This window comes from Lutra lutra, chromosome 14 (assembly GCF_902655055.1).
Source record: "Lutra lutra chromosome 14, mLutLut1.2, whole genome shotgun sequence".
Lineage (NCBI taxonomy): Eukaryota > Metazoa > Chordata > Mammalia > Carnivora > Mustelidae > Lutra > Lutra lutra.
In genome coordinates this window covers 53,858,345-53,880,191 of record NC_062291.1, presented here as the reverse complement: position 1 = coordinate 53,880,191, position 21,847 = coordinate 53,858,345, and the positions used below count along the sequence as shown (strand labels likewise).

Here is a 21,847-nt window from a genome sequence, read left to right as displayed (position 1 = left end):
CCTATTGTTTGTTCCCCCCGGCTAAGAAATCTAGGTGACATGAGGTGACAAAATTTATTCTGTTTCTTTGTAGCTAATCTAGGAAGAGCTGAACAATAAATTCTTAGGTCCTTTTATTTGTTAACTCCCAACATCAAAATAGTGCCTTTCTTATACCACCTGGGTTGTTCATAAAATAAATAGAGTTATATTAGTAGCCATATTTTTGGTAAAAGAAATAAATGTTCAGTATTTTTATAAGGCTATTTATATTCTGTTTTAGAGAGTTGGCTGTAGTGACGCAGAAACTAGGTTTCAGGGAAATACAGACAGGATAGACTAAATGGGGAAGACACTGTTCTTTTTTTGAAGAGTATATGAATATATTTTAGAGGGGAATTATTCTTTTTTTCAAAAGTTAGAGTATTCAAGATGGTTCATTTTTAGAGTGTAACCTAATGGAAAGTTTTACCAGGAACTCACTGACTCAAACAGGAAATATATTTGTTTTAAACTTAGATTTTATTTTGTAATGCCGGATGGCCTTATTGTGTTATGTTTATTAACAGACTCTAACTGCTGGCATCTTTCTTACAGTCATGTGGAATGGGTAGATGCTTTTGCTGTATAAACTCTATTTGGCTATAGAGTTGACAATGAAAATAATTTTTTGAGTGATATAAAATACTGCCTAGATTAGTAGGGTAAAAATGTCATAACCACATCTGCATCTGTACTCCCACACCTTAATTTATGTCTTCTCATTTACTTGTGCCATCTGTGATTACTGCAGGTGTTTATTCCTAAATTGGATTAGTTCAGAGTGGCAGGGAAAAATTGATCATCTTTTGTCCTTCTATCAGAGAGGCAATCAGCCTTTGTTATCAGTGTAATATTCCCTCTGCTGTCAGGGCCAGCCAGCCTGGACCTTTGAGCAAATAAAAATCTGTGAATAAAGATTACTTTTCCATTTATTTTAAGAAATGTCTGGGGAAAGGAAAAATAGCTGCTGAATACTCTTAGTGGCAGTGATAGGAACTCTCTGCGTAAAAGGTGGTGATTTTTAGCTGCAGAAGCAGCTGTAATTTTGGATGCTTCCTCCTGACGATCAGTCCATTTATTTCTGTGCTATGCATACCTTTACACAAAAATGATGGCATTGTCTAGGCTCAGCAATCTGCAGTTTACCCTATTGTACAATTTACCCTATTGTAAAAGTCACAGTTCAGGATGCATCTTTTTTTGTATGATTCATTCTACACTTTGGTTCCTAATAAAGCATTTGTTGTCCAAGAAAATAATTTTAACTGTAGAAACTTCCACGTTTGTTTCAGGTCGGTCTTCTCTCTTTCCCTTTGAAGATGCCTTCCTGGACGACAGTCATGGCGATCAATCCTTGTCATCTGGCTTAAGTTCTCCCACTCGCTGTCAAAACGGAGAACGAGTAGAACGTTACTCTAGAAAGGTGTTTGTTGGAGGTCTTCCTCCTGATATTGATGAAGGTACGATGCATTCATTAAGGACTTTATAAAGGCCAGGTTTGTTCTTTGTGTGATTTGACCCTGCCTCTCCTCTCCAAGCAGTTTGGGACATTCCTGTTTTTGTATTTGGAGGATGAAAATATTCAAAAGATGAGGAAGTAATAGATGGTGCCTTTCAGGTCTGCTCTTCAAATGTGTTCATACAGGGCAGTCTCCCAACAGCTTCATGTTTCCCAGTCATTAATTTGGGGTTAAACTGTAAAATAATAATGAAAGTTAGTATTTGTGAAACTCTCTATATACCCAAAATTGTGCTAAGTGCTTCACATTATATTATCTCATTTAACCCTTATAGCCATCCTTTAAGGCAAATCCTACCAACTCCATTTTATAGATAAGGAAACTGAGGATCAGAGGCAGACAGTTTGTCCAAGGTTATGTAGCTAATGGTGCAGCTGGCATTCAAAATTAGTCCAATTCCAGTGCTTTTGGTCATGTTCATCACTATCCCATCTCATATTTTAATATAGATATCTATTAATTAAAAGCCCCCCCTTTCCTTTAAAAGAATAAAGACTAATTAGAATTTTTCTTAATAATGTTCTTGAGATACTGTCGATCCAAAAGTGAGTTTTCAATAATGCCCAAACCCAATCAGCACATAGTAGGTTGTCAATAAATATTTGTTGAACAGACGAATGGAATAAAATTGTGACAGTTAACCTAAGGGGAAAAAACAATTCTAATTCTAGTAGGCTTTGGAACTTCTATAAAATATTGAAATATTGTTAAAACAATTGTTTTGTCAGCATTGTTCTAGTTGTGACATTTCTCCAACTTATCATGATTTTCTTTTTTCATGATGAGAAAGGAATAGTCTAAAATTAGTTTTATTTAAGACTTATTGCTTTAAAGTTGTACAGAGCTGGAGACTCATTTTTCTCCAAACTATTCTCATACTAGTGTTAATCTCATCTATCAATGGGATTTTTTTTAATTCAAAGTTTATATCATGTCTGGGAGGGTAGCAGCTTAATTCTGAGTGAAAGCTAAGTTATAACTTTCTGCTTTGAGTCAGAAGTCAGAAGGAAAAGGTAAATTTATTGAGCTATAACTTTGGAAACATTTTCTTTATAGAATATGTACTAGGTAAGTATGAAAGAAAGAGATAATTGGTTTTAACTTTTTATTATCAAATAGAATTACCTACTTATTGCTCCTACTCCTCACCAAAAGAATTGTATCTATTTCTAAAATAATCTTATAGATAATCTTAGATTACTAATAATCAAAACCTAATATTAATGACCTTAGATATTTTGGAGATTATTTTACATAAATGAAAGCATACTTTAAATATTTTGCATACTTTTGCCTTTTTTCTAAAAGCAAAGAACATTTCTATTTTTAGAATCTTTTTTTTTTTTTTAACCCGACAGAGAGGTCACCTTGGTTATGTCAGATTTTTTTTCTTCCAAATTCTTATATCAAATTTGTTGGTGGTGAAGAGCAATGAATTATAATTAGAAACACATTCTGCATGGTTGAAAGTGAATAACCAAATATACCCAATAAACAATTGTATTTCACTTAGTAGGTTTGACTTCTATAAAAATGCTTTAGAAATAGTTCTCAAAGTATTTTTTAAATAAAAAGACATGCTTTATGCTATTCTGTTTGCAATATTTTTTTTTTCTCTTTCTAAGATTGCTTCTTTATTTTGTAGATGAGATCACTGCCAGCTTTCGCAGGTTTGGACCTCTCGTTGTAGACTGGCCTCACAAAGCTGAAAGCAAGTCGTATTTTCCTCCTAAAGGTAATGCATTTAAAATGTCTCCACTGCTTGCCTGTTGGAGAGCTAGCATGAAAGTTCAATAAAAGACAGCCTTTTAATTCTTGAAATAGCAGTTGGAGTTTTTCCCCTAATTAAGAAAATATTTTAATGCTGATCATCTTTTTGTGTCATACTGTTTTCTTTTGGAGACTCTTCCCCCAGGAGAACACTAATGGTTTCAGGCATCCATTGTACTCACAGTGAGATCCTGTGAGTCCATTGTGAATGAGCCTTGTGCTAAATTTTTATCATTTGAGAGAAAAAAATCTAGGGGTTTGAAGAATGTCACTGATTTGAGAGGAAAAGCTTATTTTGTATCAAATCTTATTTGTATCCCATAATCCTGTAGTTTTATAGTTCTTATAAACTCCAAACTTGGAAAACCTAGTGGCTGAAAAGTGACATTGTCTGGAATTACCTTTATTCACGTCTGTATTTTAAGTGACTTAGCTTGCTGAGGGGTGGAGGGCAAACTAGCAAAGAACTCTTCACGTGAACACATCCATTATGTTTGGTAGGCTATTTTGGTAATTTACAAAGACATGAAAATATATTACTTTTTTCATCGTTTGTCATTTCTGCAGAATTCAGGGAATTTTTCTAGTGATGTTAACTCTGAGTAAGTTCCTAGAATTATATAGATGAGTGTTTTGGGTTTTAAAAAGGAAGTTTTCTGGGGCGCCTGGGAGGCTCAGTGGGTTAAGCCTCTGCCTTCGGCTCAGATCATGATCCCAGGGATCGAGCCCTGAGTTGGGTTCTCTGCTTGGCAGGGAGCCTGCTTCCTCTTCTCTCTCTGCCTGCCTCTCTGCCTACTTGTGATCTCTGTCTGTCAAATAAATAAATAAAATCTTTAAAGAAATAAAATAAAGTAAAATAAATTTTAAAATAATAAAAAAAAGAAGCTTCATGTGTTATATTCTGTAGATATGTTTGAAGGATATCTTTCATCTCTAAAGAATTGTTTTTTTGTTATGTATTATCATATAACATTGCTCACCACAAGAAGGTGGAGTTAACATACTTACCCTTCCTGTGCTTTGTGCAGGAATGAATTTATGGCTTAACCTGGGAAAGGCAGGTGGCTTCCTCGTATGTCTGATTATTAGATTTCTTTGCCACCTGTATTTCTCCCCAATCTCACTATAACCTATGAAAAGAAGTTACTCACTAAATAGAGGCTTTTTGTTTACTTTTTGATCATTTCCTTTTTGATCTTCTCCAAGAATTTTTGAAGTTAAAAAAATAAGTTTTAGGGACGCCTGGGTGGCTCAGTTGGTTGAGCAGCTGCCTTCGGCTCAGGTCATGATCCCAGCGTCCTGGGATCGAGTCCCACATCGGGCTCCTTGCTTGGCAGCGAGCCTGCTTCTCCCTCTGCCTCTGCCTGCCACTCTGTCTGCCTGTGCTCACTCTCTCTTCTCTCTCTATGACAAATAAATAAATAAAATCTTTAAAAAAAAAAATAAAATAAGTTTTATATTAATCAGAAAAGATAAAAACACCATGTTGATTATTCCACTGAAGGAATGTATTCACCACTTCATAGTACATGTGTGACACTATGTAAAGACATATGTTTAAACTGTGTTTCTAAGAGTGCTAATATTTCCTGAGTCGGAGTAGAGTTATTTCAGTAAGTGAAGGAGTTCACCGCAGGTGCTTAGGTCCCATGCTCTGTAAAGTCTCATGTGTAAAAAGTAGGAGTTGCAGGTACATGTCATCTCAGTGAAAGAATGTGTTCACCACACTGTGGTGCATGTAGCACACTCTGAAGTTACATAAAAGATATTTGCAAGAGGTCTATGGGAAAAAAAATCATGCTGAGAAGGTTATAAAAACAACTCTGGGATAAAAGGTATCAGGTGATCATAAAAAATGAAGATAAACATATATAGTTGTGTCCAAAGAAAATTATCCCAAACCTAACCTCTATCAGACATAATCACTGTATACATTTTATTAAATTTCCTTCTGATGTTCTCTTTATGAATATGAACATTTACATGAAATTTTGCATTTTACATAAATGGGATCACACTGGATATGTTGTTTAATAACCTTCATTTCCCCCTCCGCCATGTCAACATCTTGCTATAAGAGACCTACATAATTTTAATGACCTTATTTTATTTAATCTGTCCTACTGATGGACACTTAAGTTGCTTCCAGCTGTTGCCTCTCATGGGTAATGCTTCAGTGAATATCCTTGTGTCTTCATCTTTTTGTCCTTTATCATGACCTCTTAGGGTGAATTTCCAGAAGTGAGGTACATATTTATACAGATTGCAAAGCTTCCCTTAAGAAAGGTCATTTACGTTTATGTTCCCACCAATCATATCTGATTTGTAAACCAGTTTTATCGAGTCTGAGGAAATGACTCCTTTTCAATCTTTGCCAGTCTGATGGTTTAAATAACATCCCCTTTTCCTTTTTTTGGCATTCTTTTCTCTTTACTTGCCTTTGAATGTATTTTACTTTTTTAGATTGACTTTTCATTTCTGTCTGACTTCATATTGGACTAATGCACCAGAAGAGATTCAGTTTTCTTTTTCCAGGTAGCATGCCAGTCATCTCAATAGTCATTTATTGACTAATATAGTTTTTCTTCATCAATTTGGATCATTAGAAATAAGTATAAGAAAGAAAAAGAAGTGTCGGTTGGAAGGTTATCTCTTCTGTTTCTCAGTGGAGTGCACAAGTTTCTCTGGAACAGCTCTGTCCAGAATGATAGCTACTAGCCACATGTAGCTAATGAGCACTTGAAATGTGACTAATTTAAATTGAGATATGCTGTAAGTATAAATTATACACTGGATTTCGAAGACATAGTTTTAGAAAAAGGTAAAATATCTTACTAGTACTTTTGTTTTCATGTTAGAATGGTAATTTTGTGGTATATTGAACTAAAATGCATTAAAATGAACTTCACCTGTTTCTTTTAATCTTTAAGATGTAGGTATTAGAAAAATTTTGTGGTTTTTTGTGTATTTTTTTGTTTCTGAAAATTTTAAGATAATATGTGACTCATCTTTCTATTGGAAAGCACTTCGAGAATGAGAATCTGCAAACTACCTGTTTTTATACAGCCTGTAAGCTAAGGATGGTTTTTATATTTTTAAAAGTTGTAAAAATACACATGCAAGAAGAATATGTAGCAGAGACTATATGTGGCCCTCAAATCCCTTTGCAGAAAGTTTGTTGCCTCCTGCTTTAAAATAGTCTTTTGAGCTACTCATGTAGCTTCTGAGACATCCAGTGACAAAGGAGGCAGTCTATATGTTTGCTAGACCTATCTAATTCTTAAGTTTGCTTTTCAATGGAGTCAAATGCTTCCCTGCAACCTTTACCCTATTGATAAATTGTGTCCTGTAAAGTAAAATAGAATAAATTACCATTGTGACATCTGTCTCTTGGTACTTTAAAAGACTATTCATTTCTTTTTATGTCTTCTCTTTTCAAAGATAGATATTTTCACTTCTCTCAGACGTACCTTATGTCTAATGGTTTCCACATCACCATTTTTTTTTGTTTTCCTTTTCTGTGTATATGTCATGTTTACAATATCCTACTTAAATTTGTTACTAAGAATTTAAAAGAAAACATTTGGTTTGGTATGAGCAATACAAATTTTAGCAGTTCTGTTAACTCCATGGTTTTTGGTGCCATTCCTATATATCAGCATAATAATATAAACTGTAGAACATGGTGCCTTTATTTTATACCTGAGGTTAAGTGTTGAGAGGGGTCAGTGACAGCAAAGCCAAGAGGAGAATCTGGATGTCCCAATTCTGGTTCACAGGCCTACATCCTTGCAGAGTGGATTGCCTTCCCTGTGATTAGGGGTTAGGAAGAGAAATAATGATTATACTGTTGGCTTCTTTTGTGTTTTGGCTTTCAACTAGTCTAGGTTGACCTGATTGGGGAGTACCTAAAGAGATATGGTGTTATTCTAAGATTGAAGTAACTTTCAGAATCCATGCCCATTGCTTTGAATGTTGGGACCATCTAAGGAGTTCACTGCAACTGTTCTGTGCCTTCTTAATAATGGCCCCTTGCTCTATTTCTACTTTTCCTTAAATTCCTTAGGTTTTAATACAGGTCCATGCCTTCTTGGGAATGCCCTTCATGCTGAGTGAACTTTTCTTTAGGTTAACTTAGATTGGCTCTTACCTACAGTTTGTTTGGCTGTCCATTTTGGTTTACGTGTAAATAGAAAGGAACCACATCCTATTGAGCCCCTTGGCCTTTTTCTCAGAAAGTATATGCCTAATGAAATACACATTCATTCATCTGGCAGGTTTACCTATACAAATATAGGGTAGGGTTTGTAAAGCCATGACCATTTCACGGACTGTGGAGAGCTTAAAATCCATGTAGAGAAGCAGTGACCGGGCACATCAGTTGTCCCTCTAAGTGTTGTTGGGCCAACACAATGAGAGGTAATGGAATCTGGGGCTCTCTACAGCACAAAGACCACTGGAGTATTTGATCAGGCATTTGAAGATATGCAAAGTCCTGTGGATCAGTTTATCTGTAGGCCACAAGCAGGTGATTGCTCGTTGTTCTCCAGAGCAACACTAAGAACAAGGAAAGGTGGAGGAAGGCATGGAAGTCGGAATGTGTGTTTTCATAATCTGGTCTCAGACCTCATAACTTATAGTCCTGTGGAGGAAGTAAGAAATTAGTCAACCAGTCAAAAAATAAACAGAATTACAACCTGTGATATTTCTGTAAAGGTTAAGTAGAGAGGCAGTGACTCTGAAAAGGGGGCATCTTTTTAGAGTATGGATATAGAGAAAGCTTCTCTAAGAAGATGGCAGTTAAGTGGACCTGAAAATTGAGGAGTTAGCTAGAAAGTTAAGGAAGCAGGTTCCAAGCGGAGGAGTACCATATGGGAATGACTGAGTATGAAAGGGCTTTAGTACCTTTGAATAAATGAAGTGTGGTTGGAATGTTAGGAGAAAATGATGCAAAAGAATGAGACTTGAAACAATAGGATTTATTTTTCTTCCCTAAATTGATTTCATCCCCCAAAGAGAGTAGATATGAAGGCATTTGTGTGGTGTTTGTCTTTGGGATGGTGGAAGAATCGAGTTGGGTCAAATAGAAATATCAGTTTAAAATACTTTCAAATAGCTATTGATAAAACTGAAGCAAAGTCTTGCTTTGCGTTTCCTGCATTTAGTTCTTGATGATGAAAAGAAATCCAACTCTAGCCAAACTATTGAGGAAAAGTTTTCCAAGATCTTCTTTGCATACTTCTTAGTTCTGGAATAGCAGAGTTGAAATTGCGAGTTCTAGAAAGAGGTTCTTCCAAGTCTTAGGGCATGAGCCCAAACCCACATTCATACAGAATAGTAATCAATGTCACTTATGTTTATAATAGCTTGGGTACAGGGGGTGCCTGGGTGGCTCAGTCAGTTAAGCTTCTGCCTTTGGCTCAGGTCATGATCCTGGGGTCCTGGGATCCAGCCCCACATCGGGCTCCCTGCTCAGTGGGGAGCCTCCTTCTTCCTCTCCCTCTACGTGCACTCATCGTGCCTGTGTGCACTCTCTCTCTCTGTCAAATAAATAAAAATTTTTTAAAAATAGCTTGGGTACAGGTAATTTAAGATAGTTATTGAAAAGGAATGGTGAGAGAACTGAATAAATGCAGAGGACTGAAGTCCTGATGCAAGTGATGATGCAGCATTGGGAATATCAATCCATCCAATGTTTGTTCCTTGTCCATCTATGGAAGAGTCCATTTTTGGCCTTTTGGGGGATCTAGAGAAGCTTACCATTCTTGTTTTTGAGAAGGTTGCAGCTTCTTGGAGGAGACCCGGAAATAAAAGATGTGAAATGCTAAGTATTGGTAAAGAACATGGGTTCTGGAACTAGACTTGCTGAGCTCCTCCACCTATTGTATGACCTTAGGCTTATTGTTTAACCTTACTGTGCCTTTGTTTCATCATCTGCAAAAGAAGGATCATGATAGTACCTACTTCAGAAGGTCATGATGAGGATTAAAACAAGTACGTAAGTTCATGTGGGGTGATTAAAGCAGCCCCTGCATACAGTAGATATTCTGAATGATACTGTTATTTTTATTAAAATACAGATCAACTTCTGCTTAATGACAAGTGAGCAAAAAATATTTTGTGCAGGCAGAAGAGGAACAGATTGCCCTGGGCTGTGCAAGACCTTGATCTTCAAAGCTAGGCAGGAAAAGAATAGACAGAAATTGCAGGAGGCTAGAATTATGATAATTAAGATGGTTAACCTTTACTGAGGGCTGCCATCATCCAGGCATTGGGTTACTGTTTTCTAAATCATATTTATTCTTCCCAATTGCACAAGGTAGACACCTTTAGTATTCCTATTTTTATATAGAAGAAGAAACAGAATTAGAAGAGGGCAATTTGTCCATGGTCATGTATTAAATGGCAGAGCTGGGATTTGAGCCTGAACTGGCTGGCCTCAGAGCCCAAGGCTCTTAAATATTGCACTCTACTATTCTCATTTTGGAGTAAGGATGGCCCAGAGGTGGGCAGTGGGCTTAATTAAGGCAGGATTATGTGGTAGCCTGACGGCCAAGCCTACCACCGAGGCCAAGTAAACAGTGATCAAGAATAAAGGCTCTGGAGCAAGCTGTCAGGGTTGGATTCCTGTTCCACTACTTACCATATCTGTATCCCTGAGCTGATTATTTTCCCAAATCTCTATTTTTTAATCTACAAAATGGAAACAATATAGTGTCTAATTCTGGTTTGTTAGGATTAAATAAGAATATGTAGAGAGAATACTTTCATAGTACCTAGATATCATTGTAGCCTTTTTTTTTTTTTTTTAAAGCAGGGGAGAGGTGGTTGAGGTTTTTTTACTTGATTTTGTTGTTTTAGCCAGAGTCAGAAAAACTATTTAGGAATTTTCTGTAATCCAGTTTATAAGCAGTAATAAGGACCACAAAGACCTAAGATACTAGGTCTGAGCACTGAGATGTTACTAGACCAGAGGCAGTAATAGAAGAGTGGTTCTAAACGAGTAGATCATGATGATAGTAGACTTTGATGATAGGGTTGTGCTAAAATTACTTCCACTGAATGGGAGAGTCATAGTACTATTGAATGTAGGGGAATCGATTGAGAGAAAACAAGTTTGAAAATGTGACAGTTTGATTAAAGACATGTAGAGTTTGGTATGTCCTCATATCTGATCTGAGAGGAAATTACTAATAGGCATTGAGATTGTGGTTACGTAGTTTGAAACAAGAGATGGGCTGGAGAGGAGACCCACATCTCTTGAGAGTCGTCTTTATAGAGAAGAGAGAGAAGAAAATGACAAATAATAAGTAAGTGTTGTTAGGAACTAAAAGGAAGAAGAGAACATGTCAGTAGAGATGTGGGTGAGTGAAGGACTAGGAGCATATTTGTGACCTTGGAGGCTAAGGAAAGAAGGTTCAAGAAAGTGTATCAGGACCATCAGATATTGTAGGGTTACTGAGAAGGTCTCATGGAGGAGTGTGTGCCTGGCTCAGCCAGTAGAGTGTGTGACTCTTCAATGTAGGGTCATGAATTCAAGCCCCATGTTGGGTGTGGAGATTACTTAAGAAAAAAAATTTTTAATTAAAAAATAAATAAAATGTTAAAAAAAAAAAGAGTGCCATGGAATAGAAATGAGTGTGGCCTTCTTGTCAACTACATGATCACAGGAATTTCTATTCTTATCTTAATTCTCGATGTTAGTATTGTAATGAAGTAGGAAAAACAGAACAAAGAAATCAAGTTTGCACTGAATGAGTATTATTTTATAAATAAGAATAATCCTGCCTCCCCAGCAGAACCAGCCATCATCATTTTTTGTTTCCTTCCAGTCTCTATTCATATATATCCTTTTTTGTGGAGGGTGTAATTACAGCAGAAATACAGTTTTCTATCTTCCTCCTTCCCTGCCACGTTACTATATACTTTTCATATTTTTCAAGAGTCTGCCTAACCTGTTGTTACACCTTAATTTACTGGCTTGTTGGTTATTTAGGCTATTATAAATGATGTTCCTTCCTGTTAATATATCCTTGTATGTGGGTTTTTTTTTTTTTCCTTTCATAGGATTCTCTTTAGAATAAATTGGCAGGAGCTTAACTAGAGTAAAAAGAAATGAAATTCTTGATGAGTCCAGATTTGATATCACATGGCTTCCCAAAGCAATTTTCTCTATGATGTTTATGCTAATTTGGACATCTGCAGCACCATTTTTGCTTAGCTCCAAGTTAGATAGATGGTACATTGCAGTGTGGACTTACCTTTTGCCTGTGGATCTGAAATGTAATGGACCCCCGCAAAAGCCAGAAACCACATTGGTATGAATCTTCTACTTGAAGCATTTAAACCTTTCCTCTTGGGTCACATCTGTTGAATCTTTGGTGTTCATTGACATCATCTCCTATCATTCTCTCCCTTACCCTCTCTAGCCACACTGACTTCTTTGCTATTCCTTGAGGTCTCCTCAGGCCCTTCAGGGCCTTAGTACTTCCTTCTGTCTGAAACTCTTTTTTCCCAGATTTCTGAGTGGACAGCTCATCTCTTCCCTTAGACCTCTCCTCAACCGTTACCTTAACAGAGAGCTCTTTCCTGATCTCCTTATCTAAAATGGCAGTCCCTCTATTCTCTTGCTCTTTGTCCCTCTTACCCTCATTTTATTTCCTTTTCGCTCTCGTTTTATTTTTCTTCAAAGTGCCTATGACCTGAAAAACTAACATGTTTCTCTGTTTTCTAGATTGGAATGTAAGTTTTATAAGAGTAGAGTGTTTTGGGGTGCCTGGGTGGCTCAGTGGGTTAAGCCGCTGCCTTCAGCTCAGGTCATGATCTCGGGGTCCTGGGATCGAGTCCCGCATCGGGCTCTCTGCTCAGCAAGAAGCCTGCTTCCCTCTCTCTCTCTCTCTCTGCCTTCCTCTCCATCTACTTGTGATCTCTCTCTGTCAAATAAATAAATAAAATCTTAAAAAAAAAAAAAGAGTAGAGTGTTTTTATGTTTTGTTCACTGTTCTATGCCTAGTGCCTTGCATACCTGCCTCAGTGGCTGGCCCTCAGATATTTGTTAAATGAACGGATTTTATCTTTGCAAATGATGAGTTCACTACTTGCTCAGAGAGTAGAAGTCTATCACATTTTAAAGCTGGAAAGTTCCATAAAGATCATCTCATTTTAATATAATTTTTATTTTAAACTGAGATTCGAAGAGGTGAATTGTCTTTTCCTAAGATCATATAGTTTTTATCAGACAGGCTTAGACCTGACTGATCAAGAGTTTATGCTATTTTATCTGGTGAATTAATTATAAAGGAAGTCATTTTTATTTGTTTGACTAGTGTGCATCATTTGTGGGAAAGGAATATTGGTTTAAACTATAAAATCTGATAGATTATGCTGTTTTTTACAAGACTGGATTTTATATAAAAATAAACAACTTCAGTTGTGTGACCCATGGGACACTTTCACAGCTTAAAAACAAAAGTGGTTCTTGGCTTTTTCCTGAATTCTTCTGTTCTGTTAGTCATGCTGACATAATGGGGGTATTTCCAAGAGTTGGTTTAGGATGAGGCTGTGGGTCTGAGCTAACCTTTAGCTGTAGCTATGAGCATGGGATTACATCCCATATAGCTCTTGGGTGATGCCACACCATTTCTGGACATGAGTGCACTGCTTTGTAATTGAGTTCTTTGACTACAAGGATCAGAGGTTCTCTTGTACTACCTCAAGTTGGGGATGTGGTAAAAAGTGACAAGGAAAGCCCCAAAAGTAGGAGCTGTGGTAGAACCAGATATCATGGAGGTATCATGCCAGGGAGTGGCAGGCTGCAGGGATCCAAGCCGTGGGAACTGTGAATTTTTCATCGTAATATTCCACCATTATTGTGACTCAGCTCTTCTCTGCCCGTGTGCTCATCTCTGACTGTGCTTCCAGTGGGAAAACTATTTTCATATTTCATATTTCTTGAATTCCAGAAAAAGGGAATCTGATTGGTCCAGTTCATTTTTTATACCTAGCTGTGACATAGGGCCATCCTAAAGACAGTGGCCAGAGAATCTTTGGCTGCTTAGTAAAGAAACAGCTTAGTTCTGCTTCCTTGAACGTGGGGCTGTGAATGTGATTACTAGGAAGATAAGGTGGGCATGACAACCTTTTATGAGGATAAGTATGTTTATCATGACCTCCTTGGAAGACTAGCCTGTGTCCAAAGTTGCTATCACTAGAGCTACAGAAAAATCTCTGCCCACCCTGAGCCGCCTCCCCCTCATTCTGTACAAGCAGCTGCTCTCGATACTGCCAGTGGTCTGAGCTCTTGTGGTGGGGCGGGGGCCAGGGAAAAGAACTGGCATCTCCTGGATAGTCCATACAGCTGCACTACTCCTGTTGGCAGAGATTTGTGGGACAGAGGTAAGGAGAGCAGCCAGCTGCAGATGTTCGACAGGAGATTGACCACGTGGCTCTGAAACCTTATTCAGAAGTTGGTGATGCTGGCAGTGGAGCGGAGGAGGTCGTCTCAGCCCACTTGAGCAGCCGGTTTCAGTTCTGGCCATCCGGGTGGGGGGGGGGACAGGTTTCGGGTGCACAGCCGGGTGAACAGGAACAGTAACAGGCATGCAGATTTATGCAAGAATAACTCATGCTTTTCGATCTGATGATTCCCACCCACCTTGGGTGAAGGGTGTACTTCTCAGTGGCTGTTTGTTCAGGTGATCATGTATTTCTTCTGCGCTGGACGGGCTGGCTTGGCTGCTGGTCCTTGGGTCCAAGGTCATGCCATTGTGGAAAGGTATATAATACCAGCGTAGTTTGTGAACCTGGCACAAGCCAGGCCACATGGCTTTCAGATTCACTTTGAGGCAGCCAGCTACAGAGATCCTATTTGAAGAACAGGAAAGAGGACTCTAAATGGACAAAAATAGGTCATTGTGAAGCTGCATCGGCTGGATTTCTGGCATCTGTTTCTTTTTCCTTCAGTTTATCTAAATCTGGCTCTGGAAAGGAAAGTTTTCAAATTTCACATTTTTTTCCCTTGTAGTATAACTTGAATGGAAATAAGTCTGTTGTTTTAGGCCCAGATTCCAAGCTTTTCTACTTTCTGAGTTACATAAACTAATCCAAGTTGGGAAACTCAAGGGTTTTGGCCTGTACCTAACCTTTTGCAGTTTATAAGCTTTTGAGTAGTACTTTGCCTTTTTTTTTTTTTTTAAAGCAGATCCTGGCTTATAATACTCATGCCCTTTAGTGAATTCTATATTTTAATTGATTGAAGTTTTCTTTCTCAGAAGGATTTTCTTATAAAAACATGGAAACTGTACTGCAGGCTAGCAGGAGTGGTCTTTTTGTTTTGTTTTGTCTTTTTTTGACCTATTATTGCTTTCAAAAGCTTAGCATACCCTCGGTTTTAACTGTTTTATTAAACACCTACCTCTTCTGCATTGTATTGAAGTTGAACTGTAAGAGCGAGTCTTTGATTTCAGAGCGCGTGTTGTTTGAGGGACTGTATAGAAGGAGTAGGCAGAGGAAGGTACCGGCTACAGGACAGGGCCTGAGCAGCCACATACATAATGGAGACACCCAGTACTCTGTCAGAGCAGTACCTGATGCTATGTCCAGACAGAAGTGCTGGGAGTGGAGGAGATGCTTATACAGTGTAGAGAAATCAAAACCACCCCTGATGAGAATGTTCTTTGGAAGAGAGTAGCTCTCAGGAACTGAAATGGAAGGTGCAAATTTGACAGGCTGAGGCAGGGTGAATGTTTTCACAGAGGGTGTAGATTGGGACAGGACTTGCTGACAGGAATTGGATGAGCAAGTGAGACCAAGAGAGGATATATCAGTTGAAAAGGTTTGGAATGGGAAAATGAGAGGATCTGGTGAACAATTTTGAAAGCTGAGAACAAAGACTTGGGTTGTCTTTCAAAATAGGATGGATAGCTTTAGTCAAGGCTTTCATCTTGTGAAGGAGAAATGGTGGCACAGAGAAGACCTATTGGCAGCAGCATCAGGAACTCATGAGAGGAGTATTAAAGTGCAGGAAGGAGGAGAAACTAGATTGTCAAAGTTCAAGCACTATACAAGCAGTTTGGACCAAAGCTTCATCTGCATGGAAGTGTTTGTTAGGTTAAAAGTTGTGTGATTCTGAATGAGGGAGATAACAACTAGTAGGGCAAGAGCTGGGTGTTTGTGGACTCAGACGTGGGCAGTAGTTAGTGTGTGACACTGAGTAAGTCATTTAATCTCTGAGCGTCAGTTTACTCATCTTTTGTTAATACTACTCATTGGGTTATTAAATGGATTATGGGAAACAGGGCACATTCATACCAACACAGTACTTAGGCTTAATAGGTGTTAAGTAATATTAGTGGTCCATGAAAGTGTAATGCTCAGTAATAATAAAACTGCCCAACTAGTTTGACCAGTTTCCTCCCACACCCCCAGTCTGAGCTCAGTTTTCATGGTCAGGTGCTTGTTAGAACTGACTGTGACTAGAACTGACAGACTGGCCAATTTCACAAGGACCTCTTTATGTAGGAAATGTGAGGTTACATAAACAGAGCAAGTTTTAAGCCCAAATGCCCCAGGTCACTGCCCTGGATTACAGGACTTTACTAAGAACACAGGAAGTAGATTGCCAGTTTTCAGCTCTGAGGTGGTTCTACCCATCAGACTTGTTTTCTTGTCCATTCCTACCTTCCTCCACCCCCGCCTGCCAAGCCAGAAGTCCACAAAGAGACAGTTACTAGTGCAGTAAAAAAAACACAAAACAGGCTAGCCCAAAATGTTTGAGCCTCAGCCCTATGTAGTGAATATAGTCAAGGAAATATGTTTAGTTCTGAACCCACAGGAAACATTCAGGAATCCGTGGATTTGGGCAGTATCTGCAGAGCCATTTCTACATATTATCTTAGGCTAATTCCTTCACTTGGAATGGCCTCTATTTTTTTTTTTCACTCTGTCATGCTGTTAAGATCTGCTATCACCTACAGAAAGACTTCCTGATTTCTCTATCCATGTCTTTTTCACTGAAAGATCTGTCTTCTTTCTGTGAAGTCCAGTTTCTACAAATACTTTAAAAAAAAATACTAATTGAGATACTTAATGTGTTCTTCCTAGATTACGGTTCTCTATGTACTTACTCTTCATTACTTTCTTGTACTAGCTTACCAATTCCTTAAGAACAAAGTCTTGCTTATGTTAGTATTCTTCTGTAGTGCCTAGAGCACATAGTAAGTGTTCAGTACATTTTGGAAATCACTTATTTTCATGAATGAATAGGGAATGAATAGGGAATCCAGTTCAGAGAACTATGGTGTTCTCCAGGCAGGAGGCAGGAAATTGATGAGGTGCTTCGGCTCTTCCCACCCACTGCCCCCAATCCTATACTCTAACTAATGAACTCTAGTCTCTGTTTTCCAAGTGAGCCAAACCGTTGACCGACCTTTTGTGCCTGGGCCTGCCCTCTTTCCTGAACTTGGAATCCCCTTACTTCCTGGAAGACTAATTATTGCCCTGCTCACATATGGCTTTTGTTCTATGGCTTTTGCAGATGTTTGGACACCTTTGCTCTTTGTCATTCACCAGTGTTCTGTAGGACACCCCCCCAACACAACACTTTTCATGGTGTCCCTTAGTCATTTATTTATAGGTTGGATTTTTCTGGGACTTGGCTGCTGCTGCTTTGTAGCTTCATTGCTTAGCTTCATGTCCTGTCCCTCATAAATATTTTTGGTTCTATTGAATTGGATCCAAAGACAAAGACTCCTGAGGCAAACCAGGTAAGTCTTCTGACCCAAGAGCCAAGGTTAGCGAGAATGTTTGGAACAGCCTCTGTGCCAAAAAGTGTTTGAACTCAGGCAGCTCTGGCTGGGGAGGTGCCCTTCAGTTCTGTCTAGGAAGGTCACAGGAAATCAGGGAAGCTGGATTCTGTGCAAGGAGAGCATGCTCTCTCTCTTTCTCTCTCTCTTTCTCTCTCTCTCTCTCTCTCTCTCTGTGTCCAGACCATGGATTTTTCCTTCTGGGGCTGATCTCACTTAATCAGAAACTGGCTATCCCTTGGCCAGCTACTGGTCTATGCATGTAGCAGTGGTTTGGGGCATAGCCCTATAAGCCAGAATTGTTTTCCCATTGTAGTTGATACTTAAAACATCTAAATCACTAAGAGCATTAGTTGATTTTAAGAACTATTGGGTCTTTGAAAAATACCAAACGGGGCCCCTGGGGGGCTTTGTCATTAAGCATCTGCCTTTGGCTCAGATTATGATCCCAGGGTCCTGGGATCAAGCCTCACATCAGGCTCCCTGCTCAGTGGGTGCTGAGAGAGAGCCTGCTTCTCTCTCTCCCACTCCCCCTGCTTGTGTTCCCTCTCTCACTGTCTCTCTCTCTGTCAAATAAATAAATAAAGCTTTTTAAAAAAATACCAAGCAGTCGGGACGCCTGGGTGGCTCGGTTGGTTAAGCGGCTGCCTTCGGCTCAGGTCATGATCCCAGAGTCCTGGGATCGAGTCCCACATCGGGCTCCTTGCTCGGCGGGGAGCCTGCTTCTCCCTCTGCCTGCCACTCTGAATGCCTGTGCTCGCTCTCTCTTCCTCTCTCTCTCTGATAAATAAATAAAATCTTAAAAAAAAAAAAATACCAAGCAGTCCTTGAGAGAAGGGGAGAATATATTACTCTCTTCCCCAGAAAGACCTTGTGGTTTTTTTTCCCAACAAATTTTTATTTTCAAATATTTAAAATCTACAGAAATACATATCAAAACCATGATGAAATACTACCTCACACCTGTCAGAATGGCTAAAATTAACAACACAGGAAACAACAGATGTTGGTGAGGATGCAGAGAAAGGGGAACCCTCTTACACTATTGATGGGAATGCAAGCTGATAAGGCCACTCTGGGAAACAGTATGGAGATTCCTAGAAAAATTAAAAAGAGAACTACCCTATGACCCAGTAGTTGCACTGTTAGGTATTCACCCAAAGGATAAAAAAATACAAATTTGAAAGGGTACATGCACCCCAGTGTTTATAGTAGCATTATCAACAAGAGCCAGACTATGGAAAGAGCCCAAATGTCCATCGACTGATGAATGGATAAAGATGTGGCAGATGTACCAATGGAATGTTACTCAGCCATAAAAAAGAATGAACTCTTGCCTTTTGTGACAACATGGGTGGAGCTAGAGTACATTATGCTAAGCAAAATAAGTCAGTCAGACAAAGGCAAATGCCATATGACTTCACTCATATGAGGAATATAACAAAACAGATAAACATATGGGAAGGAAAAAAAAAAAAGAGGGAAGCAAACCATAAAAGGCACTTAAACAGTAGAGAAAAAACTGAGGGTTGATGGAGGGGAGGAGGATGGAGGGATGGGCTTAATGGCTGATGGGCATTAAGGAGCACACTTGTTTGATGAGCACTAAGTGTTATATGTAAGTGATGAATCACTCAATTCTACTCCTGAAACCTATATTACACTACATGTTGACTGGGATTTAAACAAAAATTGAAACAAACAATTCAAACCTACAAAAAATTTCTAAGAATAAATGCAACAAACACCTATATAACCTTTTTCTAGATTCACCAGTTGTCAGCATTTTGCCACATTCACTTTTCTCTTTTTCTGTGTGTGTGTGTGTGAATATTACTTGCAAGTAAGTTGTAGACCTCAGGACCCTTCACTCCTAAGTGCTTCTGGATGTCTCCTATGAACAAGAAATATCCAGATTGTTCTAGTAATATCCTCTAGAGCTGTTTGTTTGTTTTTTTAATCCATGATCTAAACAGGTAGCCTTAACATCCCAATATAGTCTTTTTTTTAAAAGATTTTATTTATTTATTTGACAGAGAGAGAAAGAGAGATCACAAGTAGAGAAGCAGGCAGAGAGAGAGAGAGAGGGTGAAGCAGGCCCCCCGCTGAGTGGAGAGCCCAGTGTGGGGCTTGATCCCAGGACCCTGGGATCATGACCCAAGCCAAAGGCAGAGGCTTAACCCACTGAGCCACCCAGGTGCCCCCATCCCAATGTAGTCTTACACTTAGTTATCATATCTCTCTACTGTCCTTTAATTTAGACAGTTTCCTAGGCTTTTTATCTTTTGTATCATTTGATAGGTGTATTTCAGAAGTTTTATAGAATATCACTTAATTTGGAATTATCTGATTGTTTCCTCATAATGAGATTCAGGTAAAACACTGTTAGCAGGAATAGTATGCAGATGATCTGTTGCACTGAGGACATAGTACAGGAGGCACATTAAGTCAATTTGCCCCATTGTTGGTGATATTAAGTGTGATCATTTGGTTAAACTGTTGTCTGCCAGATTTCTCCGTTTTAAAAATGCCTCTTTCTCCCTTTTTAAATACTGACTAATCTGTAAAGTGATACTTTAATAAGAGTATATTAAATATCTTGTATCCCCTTCCCAAATTCACCCAATGGTTTTAGAATCTATTGATGACTCTTGCTTAAGTCAATTATTACTATGATGATGATATTCATTTTATTAAAATCTTATTTAATTAGTGAGATACCTGCTTTTTCGCTCCCTCAAGTGCCTTTTTCTAAATAGATAACTTATGGGGCGCCTAGGTGGCTCAGGTGGTTTAGTGTCTGATTCTTGGTTTAGGCTCAGTGGGATTGAGCCCCATGTCTGTTTCAGATTTTCTCTCTTTTCCTCCTCTCACTTTCTCTCTCAAGTAACAAATAAATACAATCTTTAAAAAAATAAATACATAAATACATAACTTAGAAATACATTGAAAGCCAGTAAGCATCTTTACTAAATATAACATTTTGGTTGAGTAAATAAAACTAAATCTAAACTTCTCCTGATGATTTTGAAATTCATCATTTCAGTTCTTCTTAATATATGTCTGTGGACTTTAGAGCAAATATATCTGCATAGACCTTAAATTATAGTACTAAAGCATAGGTGACCACTTTCTGCTACTTAAAACCCTGTGAAATGATCACAGTCACAAAAGTAACCATAAATAATAAACAAGCCAGTCCTCATTTGCTAATGATAATGATATTCTTGCCTCATCATTTTTAGGCAAGACAGTATAAGTGAATGGATGAAGAATGAGGGCTCTGTAAGCAGACCTGGGTTTTAATCTGAGGTGTCCCTTAAACCCTTGGAGTTTCAGTTTCCTCATCTGTAAAATGGGAATAACAACTGTATTTGCCTCATAGAATTACTGTGAGGATGAAAAGAGATTGCAGATGTAAAGTATTTATTATTAGCAAAGTGCCTGGCACACTGTAAGCACTTTGTAACTGGTGTTTGTGGTGGTGAAGTTGGTGGTGATTGTTATTTGTACTAGGGATCAAGTATAAAAAAATTCTAACATGAAAAATTATGTATTTAAGAGCTCAGGAAGCATTGTTTTTGACAGGTAGCCAAGAACATTTTGGAGGTTGTTATATTTAATGTGTTCTCAGGTATTAAGAGGAAAAAAATTTTTAATTAAATTTACCCTGTAAAAACCTGGCCAAATAAAATGGATTTATCCCACTTAAGTCCCCCCAACCCCACACCTTCCTGTTCCTCTTTACCCCAGAGAAGTGTGGTCAGTCCAGGCTTGTCTAAAAGTCCTTCACTGTTTTTTTCCTTCCTCCCCCACCCTATGTGGCACCAGTGGGAAAGCAAACAATTTCCTGCTATCTATTCTGCCCAACCCAGAGTCATGATGGTGATAGTGGTAAAAGTTCCTGTAGCTTCCCCCAGAGCTCATAGTTCCACCCACAGATTGGTTCTGAGCTGAGGGCCTCCCATAGCTCACCACATCTCTGAAACCCTCTCAGCCTCCTTAGGTAGGTGGGAAACAAAGTCACCATTTGTGAAACCTGAGTTTTATGATCCTGTTGTCTCTTAGTGGCTCAGAGGGCAAGGGAGAACAGAAGGAGCTGATAATTTTTTGGTCAAGCTTTTTTATATGCCTTTGAAACTAAGAGAAGAACCTGCCCTCATAGTGACAGTTTGAGGAGCTCTATTTGTAAGTATGATAGGTATTTATTTATTTATTTATTTATTGAAGATCAATTTATTTATTTGAAAGAGAGAAAGCCCATGCAAGAGTTGGGGGAGGGGTAGAGTCCCAAGCAGACTTCCCACTAAGTGTGGAGTCCAGCACAGGGCTCAGTACTGCCACCCTGAGATTATAACCTGAGCTAAAATCAAGAGTCAGATGTTCAACTGACTGAGCCACCCAGGCACCTCAATAATAGGCATTTATTTAAACAATGTATTAGGATCATCAAATAATATTACATTTGATCATTCTCTTTCCTGGTGGAGATGGCTAGTTATATATGAAAAAAAAATTCAGTCACTTTATTATTTGTTTACCGTAATATTTAGTCTATTATTTAAATAAATTTAAGGTTTATCTTTAGTATCTAGATTACTGCTCTTTATTCACCAAACACTTGAAAATGCACATAGAAAATACATAACATTAATTTGAACTCCAATTTTTGTGAGACTGTATGTAAAACTCCATTTGACATATCACACAAATAACTGAAAATGCAGAAAGAAA

The 21,847-nt window shown here is 38.4% G+C and overlaps 1 protein-coding gene across 11 annotated transcripts in view; it reads left to right on the top strand.

Annotated features, from left to right (window-relative positions):
• Positions 1-21,847, top strand: part of CPEB3 (cytoplasmic polyadenylation element binding protein 3) — a 190,696-nt gene that overhangs the window by 114,022 nt on the left and 54,827 nt on the right. For all 11 annotated transcript variants that reach the window (XM_047701458.1, XM_047701466.1, XM_047701465.1 and 8 more), the window contains 2 exons: positions 1,314-1,481; positions 3,187-3,276. In XM_047701458.1, the coding sequence (XP_047557414.1) occupies positions 1,314-1,481; positions 3,187-3,276 (258 nt within the window). The remainder of the gene's footprint in view (positions 1-1,313; positions 1,482-3,186; positions 3,277-21,847) is intronic.